Genomic DNA, 27,905 nt, shown 5'->3' with positions numbered 1-27,905 from the left:
CCTGCCTGCATTGCTGTGGCTGGTTTCCATGGAGACCCCAGTGTCAGGGGGGCAGAGTTTCCATGGAGACCAGCCCCAGCAGTGCTGGCAGGGCTTGCAGCTGGGCATGGAGCTGCTCCAGGGCTGGGATTTTGTGACGGTGACAGCACGGTCCAGAGCTGGGGCAGAGCTGTGAATCTTCATTGCACTGGCAGTGTTTTTGCAATTGCAGCTGTACTGGAATGGCTATACCAGCAAACCCTATTAAGAGCAGATGAGAACATGACATGCCCTGCAGTTGAGAGGCTGAAGCTGGGAACAGATGGTTTAGATTCTCGCAGAATGCCTTGTCTTGCAAAGCAACTTTAGGGCTTTGGACAGGTGGGAGCCATGCAGCCACAGACAATTCTTCTGGTCCCAGAGAAAGGCTGGGCATTACGGGCAGGCCATATGTACAGAAATAGTTAGCTGTGTCAGGCGCTGGGCTCAAATACTGTGTTCTGTGTGTTGCATGCGCTCGCCTGCAAGTGCAGCAGGTGAACCAGGATTTATTTATCTGTTGCTTTCTTTCAGGCAAGTGGCACCTTGGGCACAATGGCCTCTATCATCCCAACTTCCGCGGTAAGGACTTTTGGGGTTCTCCCTTTCTTCTGTGGTAGAGATCAGCCAGTGTTTCTATTTCTTGCTTACCCCTTCTCTTTTAAAAGCCATTCTCCTCTTTTTCAATGGCTGCCCTGTGAGAGGGGGGAGCAGGCAACCTGTCAGGAACTCAGTCAAGGGAGGTTAATGAATAGGTAATAGATCACTTTAGATATACCTGGTTCAGTGCCATCCCTAAGGCATCCCATCCTGTTGGAGATGGGATACTGGGCTAGATGGACCAGTGCCTGACCCAGTAAGGCACTTGTTATGTTCTTATGTTTTTATGTTATTTAGGAGGGATCCTGCCAGAGGTGAAGGGACTGCTGTCTTTACTCTTCCCCTATGTGCCCTTGGTAGGAATCATAATGACTCCCACGTGTGCAGACTGCAGGAAAGTGGGACAACCCCTTGCTTACCACCAAAGGTGCCTAGGGGTGGTGGTGTGTGGGTGTAAGGGGTGATGGCAACCCCTGCTCCTACTGTGTGCATTTCAGTAGCCTTCTTCCCATCCCTTCATTGGAGGACATGTTGCCCGGCTCCCTTACAGCAGTGCTGGGGGTGCTGTGCAGAACAGGATGCAGTCTGCGAGGTGGCCTTGCCTTTTGGCACCCAGCTGCTGAAGCAGCTATTTCATCTGTGGATCTCCCTTTGCATTTAAGGTTATACCCAGGGCTTCTTGTGGTTGTTGCAGCTGGGGCTTGTTCCATGGGGTGGATTTGACCTTAAAAGTCCATTTTCACTTGGGCAATGAAGTCCAGTGTTGCTTTTAGTTTGCACTTCCTTGTGTCACCTTGTATCACCTGTATGTGCCCTCTCAAATTCCCTGGGAAGTGTGGTTCCAAAAGTGCACCGGGCTGGGAAAGGAATGCAGGGCAATGCAAACAGTGACATATCACTAGGTTTGCATTCAGCTCCAACATGAAGTGGGTCCCTAGAGCTGTGCAGGCAAAGCCAGGAGCCCTGCGGGTTCTTGCAGTTCCTGCATGGCTCTGACTGCAGGATAGAGCCCGCGGGCAGCTACTAGACCTGACCCCCTCTTGTTCTTGTCAACCCAGCAACTGTGTCAACAGTGTGTAACAGCCAGACCACACCCTCAGACAGCAGGCAGTTGTGTACACACTAACACACTCCTTTCGATCCCAGGTTTCGACTATTACTTTGGGATCCCCTACAGTCACGACATGGGCTGTACTGACACACCAGGCTACAACCTCCCTCCGTGTCCAGCCTGCCCTTGGCACTCTGCATCGGCAAGGTACAGCTTCTCCCGCCGTGAGAAGAGGAGTCAGTGGGCTGATGGGAGCAAGGGTCAAAGCGTCTCTCTCTCAACATGTTATTGCTGAATGGGTGGACCTCAGGACCCAGATCCTTTCTTCTGCTTTTCCCCAAAGGGAACATCCCTCTGGTAAAACAGGGACGGGGGTGGGGGCTGGATTGGAGGAATCGGGTGGTCTCTGAATTGTTTACATATGTCCTCTATACTGTTCTTCCTTGGTGTTGCTGCCTCTTGTCCAGGAGAAAACCTGTGTAGGAAACCCTGGGAAACCAGCATCCAACAGGGAGGAATCGCAGGGGAGGCCCACTGAGACACGTGGCAAAACTACATCCGAGGGCAAAATGTGATTCAGATGCTTGCCTAGGACTCAGTCCATCTGGGCTCCTTTCCTGCCATTGCCACAGATGCCCTGGGCCACCTGGGGCCTAGCATTCAGGTTTTCTCTGCCTGCTTTCTCCATATGCAGTGGGTCAGTTCAGTTTGGCAGCTCTGTAGGGCAGAGCTCTCTCGTTGAATCCTGTGTGCAATCATGGGCTTGCATCCCTTATGGGAAGTCTGTATAAACACCTCTACGCCAGCAGCACCCCTGGAGCTGGGCTTGTGCTGCCTATTGCCCGCATGAGGTGAGGAGATGTAGGATTCTGGTCCGGGCAGAAGCATGAGGTTCAGGTGCTGTCCATCCATGTCAGCCTGCAAAGGTGGACTAGTAAAGAAATAAACCTTCCTAAAAGATAGTAGCAATTTTAAAGATTAGGGAGGGTTTTCAGTCCCTGTGACCTCTGGGCAATGAAATTCAAAACTGTGACCAGAATGGCCGCTGTTTTGGGTATGGCGCCTTGTGGGATCATGGCTGGCAGACGTGAGGAACCAGCACGGGTAATGCCGAACCCACCAAGTCAAGGGCTGCATGCCAGCTGGGGGCTTGGGTTGTGCAGGGAGGCAATGGTGTCATTTGGCCAAGAAAAGACTGAGCTTTGCTGACTTACCTCAGATTTGTGTGTGAACCCATGCAAACCCGTGGCAACAAAAGCCAGCTGCTGTTGACAAAAGTTTGTAATGTAGGGCAGGCCTTATTGCCTCTCTGTTGGAGCCACTAAGCTCTCCTAGAACAACAATAACATGCTCCACTTCCCATCGGGGGCCTGGTAAGTAGGGACTGAATTAATCTCCTGCAGAGATCTACACTACACGTGCAGCTGAGACAAGAGGTTTGAGACTTGGTTTTTGTCATAACAGCACTATTGACCTAATGTTCCGAATTCTGGGCCCCACCAAGCCCCCTCTGTTTATTCAGAAACCGTGAGTTTCTGAGTAATGGAAAGTTTCTGGTTTCTTGTTAGCAGCTTTGGGAAGGACTGCTACACCGAGGTGGCACTTCCTCTCTTTGAAAACATCAGTATTGTCCAACAGCCTGTCAACTTGACCAGCTTGGGTATGGAGTATGCAGAAAAAGCAACTCGGTTCATTCAGTGTGCCAGGTAAGCGTGCGAAGCATCTGCCTTGGTGACACCACTTTGCAGTTCTGCCTTTGAGGAGCTTAGGCCAATAGCAAACATCAGTGACAATCCCCGTGCCCTGAGGTCTGAGTGGGGGTGTGATGGTCCTAGTCCTCCTGATGACCCCAGTGGAGGTCAATACAATTTCAGAGGATTAGTATGTAGGGTTTCTTCCCTAGTTTGCTTTTTAAAAAATTAGGAGCTGACACGTATACAATAAACTACCTTAAATGCACATTCTGGTTGCAAAGTTAACTGCTGAAGAGCTGGGGGATCCCAGACTTCAGCTCCCTCATGCACATGCTGTAGGAGACAGTTTTTAGTAACAGAATCACATCCTGGTTTTTAACACTGGACTCCTAGGTTTCTAAAGAGCAAGCAGAGAAGTCAGAAATCCCAGCACATGAAATCACACTGACCCTTTCACTGGTCATGGTCAGTCAGCAAGGTGGCAATCATCGTGCAGACTTCTGGAGTCACTAGTAGCAGCAGTAGGTTGTCATCCTCTTTGCGGCACCAGCTGCTAGAAGAGAATGAGACACTGAGTTGACCAAAAAGGAGGTGAAATTTAGGAATCTTTGGTTCAGTTCCAGGTTGTTTTGGGAAGGGTGTTTAGCAGGCACAGCTCTTTTGGCCTTTGACACTCCCAACCCTGCTCCTTGTTGCACTTTTGGTTTACCCCAGGTGCTAGAGAAGTTGATAGAAGCTCCCTGTGATGTAGGGGCTGCAGAGCTAACAGAGCAAGAGTTACTGCCCGAGCTGGAGTTTTAGTGGATCTGAGCACTTGCAGGGAATGGGGTTGTGGAGTAGGATGTTTCTAGAGAATCACTTTGAGAGCGAGAAGCCTGGTGGTCAGTAAATGAGGTCTTCTGGACGTGCTGAAGAAATACTGCTGTATTCAGCATCTCTCCTTTGAAGCAGTCATATGTGCTTACAAATAAAATGTTCCGGAAAGGTCAAGGCATGTAATCAATTGTTATGTAACAGGCATACTGAAGGCCTCGTCTTGTTCTCAGAACAAAGAAGAGATTAGTAAGACATGCAATTAAATTAGCATTCACTGGGTGGGGAAAGGAAAAGAAACACTGGTGTCAGATCAAATACTGATGCTTTTAGGCATTGGTTTTACTCCGGTCACAAAGTTCCTAACAGTCGAGGACACAGGGCCCCTCCTATGTTCCTACATGAGCTGAACTGCTGACATCAGGGGCAAGGAAATTAGATGTGGAGCAGACCTTTCTAGGCTGCAGCACATGCGTTGCACAGCAGCCTGTGCCGACTGCTTCTCACAGGCCATTCGATGCTTTGGTCAGACCAGCTGTAAGGGCTAGTGCATTCCCCATGCACTTCACTGAGAGACAAGGGCAGGCAGGCCCTTGCATGGTACTTGCATCACTTCCCTTCCCATCCCACGTAGACTGAATCTCCTCACAAGGACTCATGGCCCAGCAAGAGTTAGTTTCCTTTTCTCAACCCTATTCCTTTACCTTCAGTTTTGGGTCCATCTCCCAGGCCATCCTGCAGAGACCGTTGGCTGGAATTATCTGTACACTCTGATTGCTTTGTGCCACTCCTGGAATTCAAACAACCCCGAGCCTGCCTTACCCAGCAAGGACAGATGATTCCTGGTTGCGTTGAGTCAGCAGGGAGGTGCCAAGCAGCTAATGTGCACTGGTGAAGATGTCCCCTAGACTATGCTTGTGAGGTTGTTAGAGACCTGGTCACATTGTCATGCTCCAGGGGGACAGGAGCCACCAGCAGGAGTTAGCCACATGCAGCTGTTCACATGCAACTGGGAGGAGGAAGGCATCTGGAGGTGTTAGGGACCTGCTTGTGGAGAACAAGTGTGTCCTATTCCCCTGCAGAGGGAGCTGGGGCGGGGGGAGGGAAGACAAGGATGGAGAACGCTGATGTGGCTCCCAGGTGAGCAGTCTGTTGCTGTAAGTTGCAGGTCTAGGGCCAGGCCACTCAGACAAAAACCTTGTCTCCAAAGAAGAAGGTTTCCTTTTGAGAGCGCAAAGCCTAGTGCGATCCCAGCTGAGTTGACCAGCCTCTGCAGGGCTCTGTCTGGACGGGAGGAGTGTTCCTCTGCTAGGAGATTCTGCCAAAGTGCATGCAAGTGCCTTTCCCTTGTCACTCTCTGACTCAAGTTCATGAACAGAGTAGTTGAGGATCAGGCCCAAAGGGTTTCCGGGAAATAGCGATGGGATTTTAGATCCTTTGAAATTCAGAAGAGAGGAAGCAAAACAGGTCTTGGAAAGGGCATCCAACTTCAGTTCCCAAACTTAGAAAGTTTTGAGTGGAGCATTTCCCATTGTTACTACAGTGTGAGGGAGTCCGGGGGAAGCACAAGAGTACCTGAAGCAAAAGCCAGTTTGTCCGGGGTTCATTGGTGTGTCCCGGTGGCCTTTTAGAGCTGTTCATGGGTTGTTCTTGAGACACTTGTTCGCTTTCGAGCTGACAACTTCCTCCATTCAGCTGGGACAGCTTAGTGGGACAGGGAAGACTGATCATTCAGATGAAAAAGATACCCCTGGCTGCTGGAACAGATATTTTTAGGAGCCTATTGTCTAGCTAATCAAGTTAGCAGATGCACAGGCATTTTCATTGGGCAAGGATCTTGCAAAACCCATAGGGTTAGGGTGGCCATCATAGAGGACAGTCCAGTTTTCTGCTACTCTGTCCTGTATTGATATGAAACCCAATGCCTTTACATCCTCTATCTTTCTCTTGATCAGTTCTTTTGAAGAGAAGAGTAGAGGACATAAACGCATCCGGTTTCATATCAATAGAGGACAGAGGACAACCAGACTGTCCTCTTCAATGGCCACCCTATGTAGGGTTGAGATGCAAATATAGGGCTTAGACTCTTCTTTCTGATGCATTGCCCAGGGCTGGTAATCCTTCCTTGTCCTTGTACCTCATAAGCTTGGAGGTGCTGTAAACCACATTTTCCTGATCTACCATCTGGATTTATTGCTCCATTTCTTCAGCTGCTAAGATCCTATCACAACTGAGTTCACAAGCTACTTAGAGTTGCTGCCAGAAGAAACAGGAACGACGGCAAACCTCACTGAACTGAGAGACAAATGCAAAACCCACCTCTTTTCTAAGGGTTTCCATGACTATGTGCCCAGTCTCATGGATTCATTCATAAAACACTAAAACCCTTGAGGCAGGGCAGGAGAGTGACCACTTATGTCTGAAACAATGGGAAGCGCTGACATACTGCTTTGACCAATCAGACAGGTACAGTACCCAGACGGGAGGTTCTCCATTGTCCTCTACTTCAAGCAATTATTTACCTAAGGTGCGTGTGAAGGCTGCTAAAATAGTGTGATCAACCCTGCTGGTCACAGCTGTAAATGATTGTGTACTTGGCGGGCAATGCAAGCAAAGGTTTTTGAAGTGGAATAAAATATTGGCTTCTGGTCCTGGCAGCTCTTGCAACCATGGCTGCTAAAGTCATAACTGGAACCCAAGCAGGGAAAAATCCAGCTGCCTAGTAATTTGAATGCTGTGACTTGAAGGTCTATGTTGTCCTGGCCTGCTCCTCATGATAGCCACATGTTCTACAGCATTTTCTTCTAGGCACAGAGGCTTGTGAGATGCTAATCCTTGAACCCTTGGATGCTAATCCCGTTGTTGACCCGGGACTTAGGGTCAAGTCTGTGAGCTGTGGGCTCTGGACTCCCTGCTTTCAACCCGCTGCTTTTACAGACTCTGCTTCTGCCTGATGAGAGGTTGGAGAGGGCTCGTCTAGATGTGGGGTTTAATTCACATTTAGGTGGAGTGTGAACACACTGGCTGAGCACTGGTTGAAAGAGCCCAGAGAGCTTTGATTCACCCGTGTGTACAAGGACACTGGACTTTGCATATTCTTTGCAAGCAAACAGGATTATACCAAGAAAGCCCCTTTCTCCTCCAAGTGAGAACAACATGCTACACCTTGAATTTTGGCTAACTGCTTAGGTCTGAAGGGGTAACCGCACCACACAAACTTTACCATCTGCTTTGGGAGTAGGATCATCACATCTTAGTGGGAGTCCCTCTGAATCCTGCCGGGGCAGCAGGGAAAAGCTGAACTTGAATCCTCAAGCTATGGAGCTGCTGGTTGCTGCTGGGCCTTTTCTACAAACTGCACAATGCACCAGGGACTTGAATGGCTGAGCGTCAGCACCCAGTTCCTGCACAACCACTTTAGGATGGGCTCTGCAGTGCTGGGCTGGGTGAGTTCAGCAAACCTTCTGAACCAGTTGTCCCTACTCAGGGTTAATGGAAAAGCTTCTTAGCAAATTGTTAGGTATTTGCGGGACATTTCTATTGTGTTTGCTGAAAACAGGATAAAACAGGTTGCTGTTTCAGAAAGCAGCCTGGGTGGTTGCTTATCTAACTTTTAAATAGCTCAGTTTACTCTGGTTTCCCGTTGTCCAATAACCATCACAGTTCAGCAATGAGAAAACTTGAAATCCATCATCTCTCTGTTTTTCAACTAGATGAGTCAGGCTTGAGTAGCTCACGGCAGTGAGCTTTGGCTCCATCCAAGGAATGCCGTGGACATGAGGTACAAAGTCTAGGAATGTGATTTTAAGAGTCCCCTTCTTGAGTTATTGATTAAATGATTACAGTTAATTTTTTGTGTGGCTAAATTAGCAGGTGATGAGGCAAAAGTCAAGCAAAAAGTACAGCTGACGGGAGTGGAGATGAAGCAGGTAATTTCTGGGTTCTTCCCCTGCCAACACCTCCTCTTAGAGGAGGATCCTAACGTGTTTCTCCAGGCTGAACACGAATTGATACTGATGGGCCAAATTATTACTTGTTGCTATTACCTGGTGTTGTGGTACGGGCAAGAGTCACTGGGTGCTGTGAAAGCACAGAACAAAAAAGTGGTGGCCCCTACTCCCAAAAAGCTTATGTTTACAAGTTTAATTTATTCCCCACAAGTACTTTTTTGCATATGTACTTTATAGACACAGAGTTGATGACACTGGGACATACTTTTGCACTGAAATGTTGCTGGGATATGGTCTCTTGTTCTTGCAGAGGTTGGCTGAAGACAAACCTCAGCACAATCTCACAGATTCTGCGAAGTGACATACTACTGTGTAGAGCAGGGGTGTGTAAATGATGGTATCCTCCTCAGATTGGCTTTGCTTTTGCTGTGAGTTTCACTGGCAATGAAGTAGTTAGCAATGCAGAAGCTGAAACTGGCATCAGGCTTCAAGGTTTAGCACTCCCCCCCACACCTTGGAGCAATGGTTTTCAGGCTCTTTGCAGGAAAAAAGTGCTGCAATAGACCAGGAATATACAAGGGCTTTGCTCTGCAGAGGAACATCTAGAAACACTCTTTTTCCTTTTCCTTTTTTTTTTTTTTTGCAGGGTCCAACATAGTGCTGATAAGAGTGTAAAACTGTCTGGCTCCAGCTAGGTTATGGAATAAAGAGTCTATTCAGGGAGCGGTAGGACTCACTAATTTTTCTGCTCTCGATGTGGGTGAAATCCGCTAGGCAAAGGAAGGAAATGTAGGCCTCAGGGCATAAACATGCTTTGTTGAAATTGTGGAAGTGTCTTCAGTCTTTTAAAATGCGATCAGGCTGCGATGGCAAGGCTGTGACACGGCAGCGGTAGCTGCTGCGACCTGAACCCCAGGGGCAGGAATCGGAGCTGTCAGCCCGCTCAGAGACAACCAGGCCTTCACGCGAGGCATGTGCGTGTGCATGTACACACGCGCGCACACACACACACATCACTGTGATCCGGTTCCCTGATTGCTTATCATCTCACCCTTCCCCTTGGAGGTCTCTGAGGAAGAGCAGGCCTCCTTTGAGGAGATAAATATAGCCGTAAACAAGAAAACAGGATGCGTCGGCCAGCGATTTGAAAACAAACAGGCAGGCACAGCAGTTCTCAGCCGTCCCAGTTGGCTCGACTCTGTTGCGAACATGCTTTGCTTCCCTTCTGGAGTATCATGTGCATCGTTTCCCACCAGGCTCAGAGAGAAAGGCTCTGTCCTGCTGTTTAAATCAATTAAACCATAGTTCTGAAAGCAGAGGGGCATCCAAGATCTGACTGCGGGGACGGGAATGTAAGCAAAGGGGAGCACATGAGAACAGCCCCCAAATCTCTCCAAGGGCACTAGAGATGAATGTCAGAGGCCACCTCCTCACTGTTCACTCTGTGGGTTTGGCATCTAGTAGCTGTAGCCTGTTGTGTCTTGTCATTGGGTTTGGGGAAAGCCCACAGGATGTCATGCTGTGGGGAAGGCGTGCATAGCTTTGCCCCACCACTGAGCATCTTCAATTAGGAGGCACAAATTGCTGTCAGAGTCAGGATCGTGGCACAGCAGCAGGGAGCCTGCAGAGGAAGGTTGCCATGTCTGCAGTATGCGGTGCCTGTTCTGCGGCTTGCTGGAGGACTGGGCTGCCAGGAAGGAGGGAGTCGAAGTGGTGTGTGGCCAAACAGCATGTGCACTTGACTGCTGAGAAATGAGTTTGGGAACCAAAATAAGGGAGAGGAAACAGCCCTGGTGCGCTCCCATCCTGCGAGCTCATCAAGCATCCAGGCCAGGAAAGAGGAGCAATAGTAGATGCAGCTCTGGGCTCGTGCTTAGCAACGGGGGGGGGGAAAGCAAATAAAAAATCTAGGATGTTTAACAGAATCAGGGAAAAATTGACTCATTCATTGACAGAAAGGAATGAGCCTGTGCTGGGAACTGCCTTGCAGCCACTTGATTCAAGGGCAGGTGCCGTGGTTGATTGAAACCACCTGTGAGGCAGGTTGGCTGGTCTCTCCCTTATCCTTTGCTTCTCAAGGACATTTGATTTGCAGTCCATCTGAAGCAGCTCAGGAGGGTGACTGCTCTGAGCAGCTGGGTCTTGCTCTGCAGGCCAGTACAGATGTGCAGGTAGTGCCAGACCCGTGTCCTGCCCCTGCGTGAAGGTACCTCTGGGAAGCTCCCGTGTCAGAGGTCACTTCTATAGGAAACGTAGCTGGGGAGTGGACTGTGGGAGGAAGGCTGCTTGCAGTCTCCTCTTCCTCTCCAGAAACGCTGCATGACTGAGCCTATTGCCTTTGTTCACTGCACAACGTATCTTGAACCTGCTCTGATTTCTGACTGTTGGAGGGCAGACACATTTATGGGCCAGGTTATCAAGCACCTGATAACAACTGAGCAACTTTGGAGTTCTTGCAACTTGCTGAAGGTGGCTTTGGTGCAAAGGGCTCCAGAGGCAAGGGGAGAGCCAGGCTCTGCGTTGGGCAGCTCTCGTTTCAGGAACAGACTTTGGATAGGGAAGCCTGTTAAACCCGAGGCAGAACGTCTCCTCTCCACCACTGCCCTTGTCTTGTGTACCAGGTCCTCCCACAGTTAGCACTATCAGGGGCATGAATAGTAAGTTTGCTCTCCCAGGACGCTGTGAACAGAACAGAGGTAGGGTAGGTTGCCTTCCTCCTGTGACTGCTCCTGTCACACCCCTGTCTCCTGTGCTCCAGACCGAGGGACTTTTTCCCTGGCAGGTATACCATGCCTTGAGTCGCAGTCCCCAGCCCTGGCTTCCCAAGCTGCAGGTGCTGAAAGTTTTGTGCAGGAGAGATCTCAGCCCCATGTCAAGGGGGCCGTGAATGATAGAGGATAGAGAGCACCTTGCTTGGTTTCCTCTCTGCCATCAGCATGCCTATCTTCAGCAGAGCTGGGAGTCAAGCCCAGATCTCTTGCACCCAGCCTGGTGCCCTGTCTATCCACTGGTGACCGTCTGTGATTCTTCTTCCCGCAGCAGACATTAGGGAAAGCCTTTCATAGAAGTTGGGTCTACCTTGTAGATCTTCAAGTCTGACCCCCTGCCTGGGCAGGAGAAAAATTGGGCTCAAATGGCTCCAAGCCTCTTCTTAAAGCCCCCCCAGGGTAGGAGCTAGCACCACTTCCCTTGGAAGTTGGTTCCAAGCTGCCCTGACCGTGAAGTAGTTCTTACGGATGTCTAATCTACACCTCCTTTCCAACAACTTGTGGCCATTATTCCTTGTTATGCCCAGGGGTGCTGGGGAAACAAGGTCTCCCAAACCCTTCTGGTCCCTGCTCGTGAGTTTATAGACGGTCACCAGGTCCCCCCTCAGCCTTCGCTTGTGAAGGCGGAACAGGTTCAGGTCCGGCAGTCTCTCATTTAGAGTATGCCCCGTTGTCTCCGGATCATGCGAGTGGCCTCCTCTGGATCCTCTCCATGTTGTCCACATCTCTCCTGAAGTGCGGCACCCAGAACTGGATGCAGTTCTCCAGCTGCGGCCTGACCAGTGTCGCGTAGAGAGGGAGGATCGCCTCCCTGGCCCTCCTTGAGATGCATCTGTGGATGCACGACAAGGTGCGGTTAGCCCTGCCAACCGTGACCTCGCATTGTCGGCCCATGTTCATCTTGGAGTCAGTAATGACTCCAAGATCCCTTTCTGCCTTTGTGCTCTCAGGAAGGGAGTTTTCCATCTTATAAGTGTGCTGCTGGTTACTACTGCCCAAGTGCAGCGCCCTGCGCTTGTCAGTATTGAAACTCATCCTGGTTTTGCTAGCCCACCCCTGTAACCTATCCAGGTCTTGCTGCAGTTGTTCCCTCCCTACTAGCGTGCTCACCTCACCCCAAATTTTGGTATCATCAGCGAATTTAAAAAGGTTGCCTTTCACCCTGTCATCCAAATCGCTGATAAAGAGATTGAACAGCGCGGGCCCAAGGCCCGAGCTCTGAGGGACTCTGCTGCCCACTTCTCCCCAGGTCAAATATGACCCGTCCACCACCACTGTCTGAGTACGACCCTTCAGTCAATCTGCAATCCATCTGACTGTGCAGGCATCAAGGCCACAGTCGCCTAGTTTTTTAATGAGGATGGGGTGGGAGATGGTGTCAAAGGCCTTGCTGAAGTCCAGAAAGACTACGTCCACGGCAACACCTGCATCCAATGCTTTTGTGACCTGATCATAAAAGGCAATCAGGTTGGTCTGACATGACCTGACCCTAATGAAACCATGCTGGTTGCCCTGAAGCTGGCCCATCGTAGACGTGCTCCTTGACGATCTTCTCAAAGAGTTTCCTTAAGATTGAGGTAAGACTGACAGGTCTATAGTTGCCCGGGTCCTCCCTCCTCCCTTTTTTAAAGATGGAGACCACATTGACTATCTTCCAATCATCCAGCACCTGGCCTGAGCACCACAAGCGCTCGTAAAGCCGTGCCAAGGGCCCTGCAATAACCCCAGCTAGCTCCCTCAACACCCTGGGGTAGAGAGCATCTGGACCCGCTGATTTGAACATGTCCAGCCCCTCCAGAAGCTCTCTAACCCGGTCCTCCTCAACCTGAGGTCTGTAGATGTGCTCTTCAAGTCCATCTTGCATCAAGGTGGGGAAGTCTCAGTCCCTGCCCAAGAAAACGGAGGTGAAGAATTGGTTAAAAAGGTCTGCTTTCTCCTTTGGCGCAACCACCAGATTGCCCAGAGAATCTTGCAGGGGCCCCACATTTCCCGGCGCCTTCTTCATCCTCCCTATATATTTGAAAAATGACTTTTTATTATCTTTGATCTTGGACGCTAGTCCTAGCTCTATGTCCGCCTTAGCTTTCCTGACAGCCCCCCTACAGGCCCGAGCAGAGGCGGTATACTCTTTGGAGATAGCACCCCCCTTCCACTGGTTGTATGCTGCCTTTTTGGCAATCAGGCATTCCCAGGGGGGCTTTCAGGCACTCTTGCCCGCCTTGCTTCTTGTCGGGATGGTCACCCCTTGGGCCCAGAGTATCATCTCCTTAAGGAACGACCACTCATCTTGGGCACTGAGTTCCCCTGCTCTTGGGAACCCCAGCGCCTCTCCCACTAATCTCCTCAACTCATTGAAGTTGGCCCTCTTGAAGTCTAGGGCTACTGCCTTGCTGCAGGCCCTCGACACCCTGCGCTGGATGGGGAATTCCAGCAAGCGATGATCGCTATCACCAGGTGGTCGAGGACCCGGAGGCCCCTTACCAGGTCGTTGGCGGTGGCCAGGACCAGGTCCAACAGGGCATTTCCTCTGGTGGGACTGTGCACCTCCTGAATTAAGTGGAGGTCCTGTATCTCGGCCAGGAACCTCCTAGAACGGTCCAACATGGCTGACTGTTCCTCCCAGCAGATGTGTGGGTAATTTAAATCACTCATAATAACTACATCCCTTGCCTTAAGTGCCTCTGCAAGCTGGCCTGAAAATTCCCGATCCAGCTCCTCCCCTTGGCTGGGGGGTCTGTAGTAGACCCCCACTGTCAAATCGCTCTCCCCACGACCCCCTTGTATCTTGACCCAGAGCACTTCTGCTTGCCCCTCTGACCCATTCTGCTGGCAGAGGATGTGTATTGCCCCTTAATACAGAGCGCCCACCCCTGCCTTTCCTTCCTTCTCTATCCTGCCTGTAAAGCCTATAGCCCCTAATGCTGACTGCCCAGTCGTGGGATGAATCCCACCACATTTCTGTAAGCCCTGTTATGTCTGGGTTTTTTCTAAGAAGATTTGCTTCTTGTTACCTTGCTCACCCCAAGTCACCTCTGCTGGGACTTGACCCCAGATTTCCCACATGGTAGGCAGGAACGTCCAGTCGTGTTTTCCTGTGTCTGCCCACGCGATCCCCCTTCCTCCAAACCAGCAGGCTAAGCACACTTCCTGTCTTTGCCATTTAGGAAAAGCGAACGCCCGTTCTTCCTGTACCTGGCTCTTGCTCATATGCACGTGCCCCTGGTAATTGCTCAGCCACCATCCTGCTCATCAGTGAAGGACGTATATGGAGCCAGCCTGAGGGAGATGGATACTTTAGTGGGACAGCTGAAGGAGGAGATCGACAGCTCTGGGGAGGAAAACACGCTTCTTTGGTTCACAGGTGAAGCCATAAAACCACTTGCTCTGATGGCAGATCAGCTAGATAACAGATATTCACCCAGGCAAAACAAAGGACCAGTCATATGGCATCTGCCTTTTTTTTTTTTTTTTTTTTTTGAAAGCATGATTGCTTTGGGGCAGCATTTCCTAGATTAGGGGTCATAACCCTGAGGGGGACTGTGAGCCCAAAGGACACTCAGTTGAAGGGTGGGGCCTAGAAATAGAAGTGGGGTCACCAGCAGGAAAGTTTGGGCACTGCTTTTAGGCATCAGGTACCTAAGTGACACCTAATTGGTCTTGGTGGCCTCGATCACATCCTCTGCAAAGGGTGAATCTCATCCTCAGGATGCTACTTCTGTTTCCTGTAGAAACAGCGCTAAAGCAAGAGGCCAGGCCCTGCCCTCAGATATGCTGATCTGCTCTGGGGTTTCAGCGGTGCTGTTGGAGAGGCTTCACCCCCAGAGCTGATCAATATATTTGAGGGGCAAGGCTTGGCTTATAGTCTGAAAGCTATGGGAAACAGAGAAGTAGTGTCTTGGAGGATGGGATTTGCCGTGTGCAGAGGATGTGAACAGTTAGGTGCCACTTAGGTACTTTATGCCTAAAAGCAGTGGTTCCTCTGCTCCAAATAGCCCTTTTGGTCCCCTCACAATCTGTAGTAAGTCCCTTTGCCTTACTTTTCTGTAGACCTGGCAAAGACATCGTCAAGGAGAATCAGGACAGGACAATCTTGTGTCATCCCCGGTATGAGAGAGACAGGATGGGATCGGCAATGAAGCGCACCCGGCTGAATGGGGTTGCAGGCAGCCAGGGAGTGATGCACAAGGGCAAGAAGGGCAGTAAGCACAATATGGACCAAAGAGGCCTGGTTGGCTATACGCCCAAGCCAAATTGTTGAAAAGGCTGAATATTTCTGGCCTTGGGTTAGATGCATGAGACTCCACTGAGACTGATGTCCCTGAAGAACTGGCTCCCAAGCTAAATCTTGGAAGGCTCTTTCTCCCCCTGGCCTCATCCTGAAATTAGGGGTTTGCTTTTGTGTGTGTGTGTGTGTGAGTGTGTGTGTGTGTGTGTGTGTATTGCAAGGGATGAAACAGAGGTTAGGGTCATCACACATTTTCCTTCGCATGCCCTTTTGGGAGAAGGTCCTGCCGGGGGTCCCCATCCACTGGGCACACTGATATTCGAAAGCATGGCCGATGACTAGATGGGTCAGAGTCACCCACCTTGGCATGGTCTCAGAGAGGCTTGAATTCCCTTCACACATCATCCTTGGGACAGAACAGCAGGGCCATTCTCTTCTGTCAGGTCCTGAAAGCATCCTTTCCATCAGGCAGCTTGTTTTCCACCCCAATGCACCAAGTCGCCAGCATTAGGCAGGGTGAATGAACTTGGGCATCACAAATGAAACCTCAAAATCCTCATTAATTAAAAAGCCCAATGCCACTCCTGCTGAGAAGCCTCCCTAATGAGGACATCTTGCTTTGCTGTCGTCCAGAGGACAGGAACTGCTCTGCAGCTCATTAAAGCCAAATGGCCGATCTGTTTTTGCCTTCCGCTCCCTGCCTGAGCTTCATTTGCTGATGTGAAAGTTCAGCCCCCTCCCTGGCCTTGTCATTTGAAAACAATCTCCAGGGTTGAAAATTTGGTCTGCCCCCCCAACTCTGCCGGCCAGAGCATCTGATGAAAGAAGATCTCTTTGAGTGATAGAGAGGAGAAGGGCTTGAGTTTGTCTGGGATGTGTGAGACTCCCAAAAAGCAGGCCCAGAAACCCTCCCTTTCTTCCACAAACTTCAGTAAATTCTTCTCCTGCACCCTGGGACTGGGAGGAGACCACCAGACAATCTGCTCAATAAAAGCTTGCGAGTCTGGGTCCAATTTGGGTGAAAATACGAAGTAGGTCTTGGCAGAGCTGGTCCAGATAGATGGCGGGGTTAGAGACTGGCCTTTTCCACGATCTTTGAGATCAGACCTGTTTCTCAGGTTTCAGTTGCTGCCTGTCTGTTTCTTATGGGCTTGTTCATCTTTCTTTCCCAGGAGATAACGGTCCGTGGGCGCAGAAGTGCGAGCTTGCAGGGAGTGTCGGCCCATTCATCGGCACGTGGCAGTGCCAGCGAGGTGAGGGCTGCTGCAGCTCATGTGGCTCCTGCCTTTGTGGCCATTTTACACAACATACTGAGAGCAGGGAAGGGAGGTATCCCGCCATGGCATAAATGCTGGGATACAAGTTCAGAGCTACACGCTTCTTGCCACAAATGATTTACCCCCAGGCCTCCAAACACATCTGTTTCCTTGCCTTTAGGGGAGACCAGAGCCTGTTAAATAGCAGGTATTTTCCTAAAAACACCCTGGGGATGCATTAAAATAGTCTGTAGACATCTCCTCCCAGGTTGTGGCCTCACTGGCACAGAACTGCTTGTACCTCTTAGAGGTAGTGTGTCGGGGGGGTGTAGATTTAGGCAGTCAACTCATGTTTTCAGGCTTTTCCTGTGCGTGTAACTGAAAACCAAGAATCTGATCTTGCGTGACTGCAGGGGCTGGGGGCTTAGGCTTGGGCTGGATAGTGCTCATACCTCAGCAGGGCCCTGACAGACAAGAGGATGCTCCAAGATCTATAAATAAGGTCTCTTTTATGACTCTGCTCAGAGTAACTTGGGTTTACTATCCTCATGGTTGTGAGCTCCAAGTCTTCCCATGAGAATCAGAGAGCCTTAAAAGACTTTGGTAAATTTAATGGCTTTAAAGATATGTTGGGAGACCTCAAATCAAAGTCTGTGTGGGGCTTTTTTGCTTTTTCTGGCCATGCCATCTGCACAGTGGGTTTGGTTATTTAAGTGCAAGCAGCCAGAAGCGTGCATGAATCAGACTTTTTCCACTTCTGCTTGTCTTACACACTCCGTGTGTGTGATGGGTCATGTTTCCCCATTTGCTCTAGGCCAGAGAGGGAAGAGCAGGCTGAGTTGAATAAAGACAGCATCTCTTTCCTCATCTGCTTTCAGACACCTTCCAAATATAGTAAGGGCCTGTAAGAGATTAATTTAGGAATGCTGAGAAAAGACTGTCCTGAGACTGGCGGGCCGAATAATCTGCTCTCCTCTTCCTGGTGTCTCTGTAAAACCCATGCAGTTTTGGTCTGGAGTATTTTGGTTCTTTAAAAAATCATTCTCCACCCCTCATCCTTCAATAAGGATAGCGGGATTTCAATGCTCATGTTACCTAGTAAACAACAAATCTTGGCAAAACCATGGCCAGCTCTTGAGCAACTCCATTAACAAATTGGTACAAGCAGTTCAGTATCTACAAATAACCCTCCAATAGCAAGCCAATGCCAACAGGCTAGTGCTTGTAAACACCCCTGCAATAACTAACCAGGCTGTAAGCATCAGGGAAGGAAATATGGTAAGGAAATACATTTGATGTGTAGGTTTCTAGAGGTGTCTATAAACCTTGGTAGGAGCAACGGGTTTTTAATGTTCCTCAAGAGGGTCCTCCTTAAACTTGATGCAAAACATAGGAATATGTGCATGCATTTCAAAGGGAAAAACATATTCTTTTTACTGTATTACCTATATTTTTATGATATAATGTTTCCCCCCTTTGGACACTGACCTCTACTGCAGTCCAGCAAACTCTCTTTCTCTCCCTCCTGTGTTGTAGTATCTGAGCCCTTGACACAAAATGAACAGCAAGAGCAAAGACCCGGATTTCGGGCAATCCTGGAGTCTGTTTGGGAGGCTGTTTCTTGGTTGAAGGGCTTGTCAGTTTTGTGAGTATTGTTCTGATCGGTAAGGAGGCTTGAGTGAGGCCTGGAGGAGACCAGGTGACAAAATAGCCTGGATTATTTCACACTCCCTGGGTTTGCCTCTAGATCCTGATCCGGATTTCAGCTGACTCGGACGGGCTGCAGGTTAGGCTCTTGCTGAAGGAGAGCAGCAAACCTGTGGGCTCTCCCCCTCTCAGGCTCTCCAGGCATGGTGTCTGTTGCATCTATGTCTCTGGAACAGCTGGTGCTGCCGTGGAGCATTGACACGTCTGTGGCTTTGTAGCTGATACCTGAAGTGTACATGTAGTACCAGGTAGGACAGAAAGCACTGGAGTCATTTTCTTCCCTCTAAGGGACTCTCAGAGTTGTTTTCCAGTGTCCTTCATGCTTAGTTTTGAGTGAACACCCAGGGTGTAGAGTAGGCTGTCTTTAAGCTGGAAAAACCCCATGTTTAGCCTATCAAAGGGATGCATGTGCTGTTTTCTTCCTTGAAATCAAATGTTCAGTTCCCACCGCTGCCAGGTTTTCCCAGGAATCCTTGACCTTTGTCATTTGATGCAATAATGCAATTGCGTAATGTTTAGGGAGAGAAATCCCTGGCTTATTTTTCATGCGTTTCAGCAGTGTTTACTTCTGAGCAAGTCACAGTTAGCCTGGTAGAAAGCAGCTGCAGCTTCCTGTGTATCTAAAGAGACCACACTTTGCGTAGTAGGTGAGCGTTGCTTAGGCTCCCTGCTCCTGACTCATCGTGGGCTTGCACACAACTTGCTGGCTCTCTGAGCCTAGGTTAACTCAGCTATAAACTTAGTACCAGCAGGGCCTCATTTTGGTTGGACTGTGGAGAATAAATACAAAATGTACCAGGAGTGTTGCTTACTATAATCTATACCTGCATGTTGATGTGACTTTGAAATAATTATTGGCCTTGGTGTTCTATTTCTTATGGTGTCTAAAAGTAGTCAAGGTGCTTTTACAATGCAGATGGAGCCAAACTAGAATCAAATCGGGTACAACTATTAGTATTTGATATATGTGTGCATTTATACGTATGTGTGTGTGTATAAAATTACAATAATCGTTAGAGGTTCCTACTGAGCTTGGGCCCCCCGCTGTACCAGCCACTGTACAGACACTTCATAAAAGATGGAAAAACAGAGACAGACAAAGCATGGAAGAGGAAATAGCGAAGGGAAGTGGCTTGCCAGAGGTCGCACAGCAGGTCAGCAATTCTGGGAGTAGACTCTTTGTCTGAGTCGCTGTCCAGCACCATGCGCAGCATACTTTTGGGAGGGTGATCTCCACTGGGAACGGCAAGTTATTTGGGATCATCCTGAAGTGGTGAAAAATGACCCCTGGTGTTGCCTGGGCACCATGGCTTCTGCAAGGTTCCCAATGTCCTCAACCCTCAAGAAGGCTGCAACAGGGTGAATTTGTCTTGGAGCACAGGCCCTTTTTGTGCATCTCTACTTTGCCTTTGTCCAGGAAAATGTGCCAGACTAGCGTGTTGCTGTGTGCGTGCCCAAAAGCTGGGCAAGCAACAAGATACATCTTAGCTGGGAAGTTTCTTTGGATTGTTTTGTGCCTCTGCAAATGATCTGTGTTTCTCCTTCTCCCTTCCCGCCCTGGGGCCTTTGGCCCCTGTTATGTTGGATGAACATCTCACACAATCACAAATATCTGCATTTTGCACAGGCCATCCTGTAGCTTGGGAGCTGAAGCAGAGAGCCTGGGTGAGTTGCCTTGGGTGACCTAGGGAACTGAAATGGGCTTTCACAGATCCCCGTGTTGTAAGCACTGACTCACTCTTCCCTTCTAGATAGGGAAGCAATTCTCCTAGGTTTCTTAGGAAATGAATTAGGGGCTAATCAAGATACAGTGGCACCAGGGGAGTGCCTGGTAGTATCAGATTTTCTTTCTTAAGGAAGCAGTCCCGGCAGGTTTGTGATGTTATTAAAGCTTCAGCAGTTGGGAGGCAACAGCTTTCATGTACTCAAAGTTGTTTCCAGCTGGTATCATATCTACACGCACATGTACACACATACCCAGAGCCAGCCCTGAAGGCCTCAACTTGGAACAAAACAGAATTTGCATTTACAGTGAGCTGTTCAAAATCAATTAAAATATTTCCTGTGTGTGTTCTTCTTACACAACATCAAAGGTTCATGGAAACAGAGTAACTCCAGCAACCTAGCTTTGAAAGCAACACAGCATCAGTGTAGAGGAGAAATGAAAGGTATCAGCCCAGCACCAACATTATTATTAAAAAGGCTTAACATTGGAAATGTAGCTAACCCTTGCCCCACCCATTTAAAAAAATCCCTATGTTTTTTTCTGACCCAGCATTGGCTTTCTAATGAAATCTCCCTCCTTTGTTTATAGACGAATGTATTGCGTCTCTGGAGCTCTGAATAGTGCCTTTGTTTCAGAAATGCTTGGATCATAAGATTGTTCTTTCTCCCTGGTAATGAAAAGCTCCTTTGCAGCAAGACACTGAACACATGCTCTCTCTCTCTTACAGGTGGGAGCTCAGCAAAGCAAACCACTTGGGAAGGGGGACATCGCGTTCCAGCATTGGCATACTGGCCTGGCAAGATCCCTGCAAATGTGACAAGTGCTGCTCTGTTGAGGTAGGAGAGCCTGAGTGTTAACCTTTGGCAGTGCCTTGTTCTGCAGGCCACGATTTAATGACCCCATTCAAGCACTGGACTCAGGGAACAGATGAACGTAATCACATCACTCAGCTGGAATTGCACCTCGCCCCCACTCACCTCAGGGCTGCTTTTGTGGCCAGTATGCTTTTACGTAATTTAGTCAAGGAGCAGGTGTGTTCCTGGGCAGGTTTAACGAACACCCTGTCGCTTTAAAAGTGATAAATGCAACTTTGCAAATAAGAGGATTATCTTAATTTAAGCACTAATGACTCTTGCTGGTTATCTAAAGCCTTGTTGCAAGACTGTGTACTTTAGCCTGCTCTGTCCTGTGGGATTTAATGATTCAGCAAATAAGTGTTTGAAAGCCTTTTTTTGTGCACCAGGTGGATATGCTTGAAGAGCCCTAGGAACATTTATCTTTCATCACGATGTCTGAGTGCTTCCCATTAATTAAGAGATGAGGATGTTCCATCTCCAAGTGCAGGGCTTGTGGTTTGTGAGTGACTGTGCAGAGTGGGTGCAGCGGCTGTGGGAAAGCCTGGTTCAGATGGTGGGTTCTGCTTTTTGGTTTGCAAGGAGGCTCAGCTGGAGTGTCTCCAATTTCTCCTGGAAGCAAGGTCCATGCTCGCAGTTTCATGGCTGCCTGCTGTCATTGTGCCTGTCCTGGGGACATGCTGCTGTGGAGACCAGGGGGTCTCTCCACACTGGGGTCTCTCAGGGAGTGTCTGCATTGCCTCTGCAATGCTCTGCAGAGCATCACCCAAGAAGCACAGCCCTCCCCTGCCTCTGCACGGTCCTAACAGATAACTTTTTTGCTTGGAGGAGACAGAAGGCAGGTGCCATGCCAGGGTGCATTTGGGCAGACACTCCTGTCTGGCCTCATGCTGGACACTTGGTTAGATCCTGAATGACACATGGTGAAGGGCTGCAGGTCACAGATTTCATAGTTGTTAGGGTCACAGATTTCATAGTTACTAAGGGTAAGAAGGGACCCTTAGTAGATCATCGAGTCTAACCCCCTGCCCTGGGCAGGAAAGAGTGCTGGGGTCAGATGATCCCAGCCAGGTGCTTGTCCAGTCTCCTCTTGAAGACCTCCAAGGTAGGGGAGAGCACCACCTCCCTTGGAAGCCCAGTCCAGATTTTGGTAACCCTCACAGTAAAGAAATTTGTCCTAATGTCCAACCTAAATCTGTTTTCTGTCAGTTTATGGCCATTGTTCCTAGTAACCCCAAGGGGCGCCCTGGTAAACAGAGTGTCCCCTATTCCTTGCTGCCCCCGATGAATTTGTAGATGGCTACAAGATCCACTCTCAGCCCTTTTTTGCGGAAGCTGAAGAGATTCAGGTCCCTCAATCTCTCCTCGTAGGGTCCTACCTGTAGGCCCATAACCGTGCAAGTGGCCCTCCTCTGGACCCTCTCAAGGTTATCCACATCCCTCTTGAAGTGCGATGCCCAGAACTGGACACAGTACTCCAGCTGTAGCCTGACCAGTGCCTCATAGAGGGGGAGCATCACCTCCCTGGACCTGCTCGTGATGCACCTGCTAATGCATGATGAAGTGCAGTTGGTTTTGCTTATTGCTTCATCACGTTGACGACTCATGTTCATTTTGGAGTCAGCTATGACTACGAGATCCCTTTCTGCTGCTCTGCTGCTTACATAGTCACCTCTCAGCCTGTAAGTGTGTTGGTGATTCCTCCTCCCTAGATGTAACACTTTGCACTTATCTTTGTTAAACTGCATCCTGTTCTGTTCTGCCCACTTTTCCAACCTGTCTGAATCCACCTGAATCATTTACTTTGCCCCATAATTTGGTGTCATCTGCAGATTTAGACAGTGAGCTTTCCATGCCTTTGTCCAAGTCACTGCTGAAGATACTGAACAGCACTGGTCCAAGGACCAAACCCCTGGGGAACTCCAGTGCCCACATTTTTCCAGGTCAAAAACAACCCGTCCACGCACCCCTGCATGTGCCTCATAAGCCAATTTTCCACCCACCTGATCATGGGTGGCAAATCTATGCCACAGTTGCCTAATTTGTTTATAAGAATGTGATGCAATACTGTATCAAAGGCCTTTTTAAAATCCAAGTCAATGACATCTACCTTAACGCCTGCGTCTAAGCATTTTGTGACCTAGTCCTAAAAAGAAACAAGGTTAGGTCATTCATCTCCTGCAATGCAGGGGCAGCCTTGGCATTTGTCCTTCTTCTGCTGAGGCCCAGCAAGGGAACCATGTCAGGGCACCCCGAGACAGCATCCCTGGGGTTGATCCTTGCATCCCTGGGGTTGATCCTTGCTAGAGTCCACAGTCAATGTCTGAGGCATGTCTCTTGGCCCACAGTTTCAGGGCTGTCGCTGAAAGGCGACAGAAAGGGGGAAGGAGAACCCAGGCCTGCTCTTTCCTCTGGCTTCTGACTCTGGGTCTCTGCCATAGCCAGCTAAAGGCTGTTTTTATAATCCAGTGATCCTCAGCCAGGGTACAGCAACACCACGGGGTACCTTGAGATCCTTTCAATGGTGCTGCCAGGTGCCATGCAATGTTAACACTATTAGGTTGTGCTCTCCAGAGCATTACGTAAGCAGTGCAGACACTCCTGGAGAGACCTCCTAATCTCCACAGCAGCATGTCCCCAAGAGATACAGGATGATTGCAGACCCAACCATGAATCCACAAGAGATGATCCACAAGATATACCTAGAGATTTCAAATGGGAATCCATTGGGTTAAAATCATTTTGATGTGTTAACTCCCCAAAATTGCACGATTATTTTTCCATAGTCAAAAACCGCGTGAAAATTGAGAGCGGGCATTTTCCAAGGGGCGCTTTGAGTCTAATGAAAGTTGCCTTGAGTCCAACAAAATTGAGAACCACTGTAATAATCCCTGGCAATTGCTATGTGATGGCATCTCTGGCCTCAGTCCTCCTCCCAGCCTGCAGCTGTGGCACTTCTTCTGCTATCCTCCCCACCTGCTGATGCCTGCCTGCAGCCTTTTGTCACAGCTGGTTCCAGCTTATTCTTCAGTCACAGCTGGGGAGGCTATTTGCTCTCACATTAACTCGTTGTTTGGGGCTTATATAACCCAATCGCAAACCACTTTTCAGAGAAAGACATCTGTGGTTGCAAAAGAAAGGCTCTGCTATGTCTGATGTGAACAAGGACCCTGCCACCTTAATATCCTTCCTCCAGGGCTAGCCTGAGTCTGGATCCCTCCAGGAATGGTGTAAAACCCCTACTGCTGGCTGACGGTGTGATTATCCAATGCATTGCAGTGACCCAGAGAGAGCGCACTGCTGTGTTGACTTGACCTGGGTCCAGGCCAGCAGGTTTGCCAGCAGCACATTGAGGAGGCTGCCGGAGCCACAGCGTGTACTGTGTTGTGGAGCATACAGGCCGGGTGCAGGCACAGGGAGCAGAAGGTGCTTGCAGACTCTCCGGCACAAGGTAAAGGTGAAATCCTCCAGGTGCAAACAGCACCAGAGGAGTCCGGCTTTGTGTACCGCTCTGTGATGGCCACTGTCCATCTTGGGGGCGGCAAGGAGGATCACAGAGCAGCTCCTTCAGCCTGGTGCGATTTTTGCAGTACGAGGTCTCCTCTTATTGGACTGAGAGGAGCACAGAGCCTGGCCTGCATCCAGTAATCTCCTGCTCTCTGACGTATCTGGAGCTGGTGTAGATCCTACCTGCGTGTAAACAAAGCACAAGTGGCCTCAAATGCACTTCGTGTGCTTACCCAGAAGCGCCGAGGGGGAGTCGGTCTCAGACAAGGAAGTTCCGAGTCAACAAGCCCCTGGGAGGTTTAATAAAGATCAAGCCAACCAGAGGCAGGAAATTACAAGGGATGGGCTGACAGCCTGTCATCTTTAATCAGCTTTGCTCTGGGCCAAACTGGAGTGATGGAAATGGTGGTGCAACTCTGGTGAGCGTCACTGATGTGCTCTGGGGGCCAAGGGCAGGGGCAGGTGTGGGGGTAGCAGGAGCAGTGAAGAAGAGTGCAGCAAAGCAGGGCCTTTGTCATTTGTAGTTGCCTCGTCTAATGCACTGGGTCACGGGGCTTGATATCCGCAGTCAGTGCCAGTTCAAGGCTGGGAGCCTGGGACACTGTAGCCCCCAGAACAGGTGTAGCAGATTGCCCATGGAGGGAGGCTTGGGAGGCATCAAAGGTGCAAGCAATGGGATACATGGGACTGTGGTGAGTTTGCAGTGAACCACCACCATCAAGGGCAGGAGGGAGCACAGCAGAAAGAAAGGAGAAGGAGGGAAGGGGCCTTTTTAAGGGGGAAAATCAGGGAAAAGGTGATAGGAACAAACCGCTTACCCAGAACCACGACAGGGTTTATTTTGAGGGAAGTAGTGGGAACTCAGAAGAAACTCTGAACACCAGATCCTGGTATCCGAAGCCGGCGATGAAGGGGTTCACCTGATTTGGGCACTTGGAGTACACAGATGCATTGGAAAATGTCAGCCATAGCCTGGTCCAGATCCCTCTTTTCTGTGAAGATTGTAAGTGAGCCCATTGCATAAGGGTGAGAGAGGGATGCAGCATCCCACCCACAGCTGGCTGTGATCTCAGTAGGACCTGGGGAGAGGCAGGAGCTGGAGGCCTCTGGTGCAGTCATTGCCTTGGAGGAAGGGAAACGGCAGAATATCTACCTCAGGAGGTGTGAACGGCTAGTGGCATTGTGGTAGGGGCATGCCAGATGTGTTCATCTGGCTGTGCTCCAGCTGCCTGTCTGCAGGCTGCCAACAGAGCAAAGACTGCACCGCGCTGGGGAGGAACCTGCATCCTGGTTGGGACACACTGGCTTTGGAAATGTGAGCAGTGGATTCAAGTGCTCTCTGCAAGGCAGAGGGTGCGAAAAGGCAAAAAGTCCACCTCTACATAAAGCCGTGAGGTTAAAAACATTGCAGTCATGACTGCCTGAACTCTAGTGTTCCCAAGAGCCTAGGGTGGGGACTGAGAAAGAAATCATTTGTGTGCAACTGGGGGTCCTTGCTGAGGATGGTCCCCCCCACTTCCCCCAGCTCAGTGGTGAGATGGAGAGGCTTGGACTCAGGGGTGACATTTAGAAGACCGTGTGGAGTGTAATCTCTTAAGGAGCTGATCCTACAGTCTCTGTATATCTGTCATTCACAGTGGTGCAGGATCTTTGTTTGCATAAACCCTGTGGGGTTGGGCCCTTCCTGTGTGATGCCTTCTGCTGTTGAAGCTCCCTCTGGGATGACTCACCTGGAGCAGCTGAGTGACTCAGAAGCCAGTCAGGTCACACACATGCTGAGTTTGTATAACAAGGGGCACAAACATGATTAGCTCATCCCCCAGGAGCAGGAGGTTTCCAGAATATATAAAGGCCCTGAGGCCAGCCCTAAGATGTCTGCTCAGTGCAGTTCCTCCAGCTCCTTCTCTCATATTGACTTCACGGGCCTGGTTTATAAAGGTTAACCCTGATTTTCCCCTGTGTAATCATGTTTGGGACAGCCCTTCTGACTTAGGGTTGATGGAATGGGTGCACAGTCCTGGAAAGCAGGTCAGCACCTAACTGGGAAATGCTGCATCTTGTAGACATTTTGCGCATGCTCGTGCCTCCCTTGTGCCAGTGCAGACTTGCACCTACTGGAACTATGGGGACTACTCTGCTTAACAGAGGTAATGATTCCATCTCGCTGCAGTGTCTTGACCGATTTCACCGATAAAAAAAATTGAGCACTGAAATAGGTGGCTGAAGAAGAGCATGCTCTGAACAGGAGCCTCAACTCCTTTAACTACATACAGGACACATCAGCATGTTAATTTACGTCCAATTTACTGCGCAGTAAGTGGGTTTAGGTCAACATCTACAAATGCAGGTGTTAAAACACAGTAACACTGTGTGTGTGGACCAACTTGGGACTAACTTTAGTGCCAAGTCGGTCCACACACACTGTTATTATGCAGTAAGGTGTCTACATGTGTGTTACTGTGCAGTACCTGGGCATAAATTTGATACCTGCATCAAGTCAGCATAAGTCGCCATATTTACTGCGCAGTACAGGCGTGCACATGTAGATGCACGCCCATACTGCGCAGTAGTTCTCAGTTACTGTGCAGCAAATATGCACATGTAGATGCACCCACAGAGGAATAGGAAAGGGTGGTGGGGTCCCCAGGCAAACCAGACGGCTGTAGCTTGTGGGGACACAGCTGCAGCAAATGGCACCATCAGAGACTCAAGCTCTGAGCCCTGGGACTGCTAAGACGCTGAGGAGGGCTGTGGGGTAAGAAGAGCCAAACAGTTTGTTAGGCTGAGCAGGAACACCTGGTCCCGTCTTCGGGGGCAGTGGCCAGGTGACCAGAAAGGGCAGGGCTGGGCTATATATAAGCCCAGTCTTTGAGCTGGGCTGGCAGTTTATGTCTGTAGGTAATAGGGAAAGGAGAGGAAGGCAGAGCTGCGTGACAGGGAAAAGAAGGTATCCTGGGCAGGGGAGGTATCAAGGCAGCTTCTTATGAGGTTGACAGTCGTTAGGGTCCTGAGGGGCGTGTAGATGAGTTATAACCAGATGGTTAATCCATTGTGTCCTGGTTTTCTTCTATGCATTCAAGTTTAAGACCAGAGGCCCAGGCTGTGTCTGTAGGGGAGGTCTGCAGGCCATGTAGCAGGGTGCCAGGAACACTCCATATTTGTGAGATCAGCTTTGGTTAAGAGATGTGTGGGACTGGGGCCCAGGAACCCAGGGTCCGAGGCAGTGGACCTGGGCTGAGGGGGCTTAGCCAAATAAAAAGACTGATGCTCATTCCTGTGCAGCAGGATGAAATGAGAAAGCTGAAGTCTGGACAAGGGTTTGGGTCTGAGGGACCCAGAGTTGATTTGGGATTGAGAGAACCCCCTCAATGGGCAATCGGGTCACCTGCGAGACATGGGCTTGGCTATAGGGGCAGCAGGAGGCCACAATTATAGCCCTAAAGCACCAAAGAAGAGGCTATTCCAGCCTGTGGAGGGAATCGTCCCTAAACATATATATATCAACATCAAGTCATGGCAGGCAGGAGGCGGAGGAGGCTGGGGTGCACTGACAGCTCAGGGTATCTGCCTTCCCCTTTTCTGTCACACATTGCATGGCAAAGTGATGTGGGCATGAGTAAAGCTCCTCTGGGATTTTTTTGAAGGCAAGGGCATGTCTTGCTTAATAGCTCTTTAGTGTTACAGAGTCACGTGTGTTGTACCATCCTCAGCAAAATGTAGTTGGAGGTAGACTCTT

At 49.7% G+C, this 27,905-nt stretch overlaps 1 protein-coding gene across 6 annotated transcripts in view; it reads left to right on the top strand.

Annotated features, from left to right (window-relative positions):
* ARSG (arylsulfatase G) overlaps nt 1-27,905 on the top strand; it is an 87,521-nt gene that overhangs the window by 34,712 nt on the left and 24,904 nt on the right. For 5 of the 6 annotated variants that reach the window (XM_019542353.1, XM_019542351.1, XM_019542350.1 and 2 more), the window contains exons 4-9: nt 553-600; nt 1,765-1,876; nt 3,238-3,375; nt 14,059-14,255; nt 16,292-16,372; nt 20,536-20,644. In XM_019542353.1, coding sequence (XP_019397898.1) covers nt 553-600; nt 1,765-1,876; nt 3,238-3,375; nt 14,059-14,255; nt 16,292-16,372; nt 20,536-20,644 — 685 coding nt within the window. The remainder of the gene's footprint in view (nt 1-552; nt 601-1,764; nt 1,877-3,237; nt 3,376-14,058; nt 14,256-16,291; nt 16,373-20,535; nt 20,645-27,905) is intronic. The other variant, XM_019542354.1, reaches the window with a different exon arrangement.

The sequence above is a fragment of the Crocodylus porosus genome, unplaced genomic scaffold (assembly GCF_001723895.1).
Source record: "Crocodylus porosus isolate Cpor-Errol unplaced genomic scaffold, CroPor_comp1, whole genome shotgun sequence".
Lineage (NCBI taxonomy): Eukaryota > Metazoa > Chordata > Crocodylia > Crocodylidae > Crocodylus > Crocodylus porosus.
This window is presented reverse-complemented; position numbering and strand designations above follow the sequence as displayed.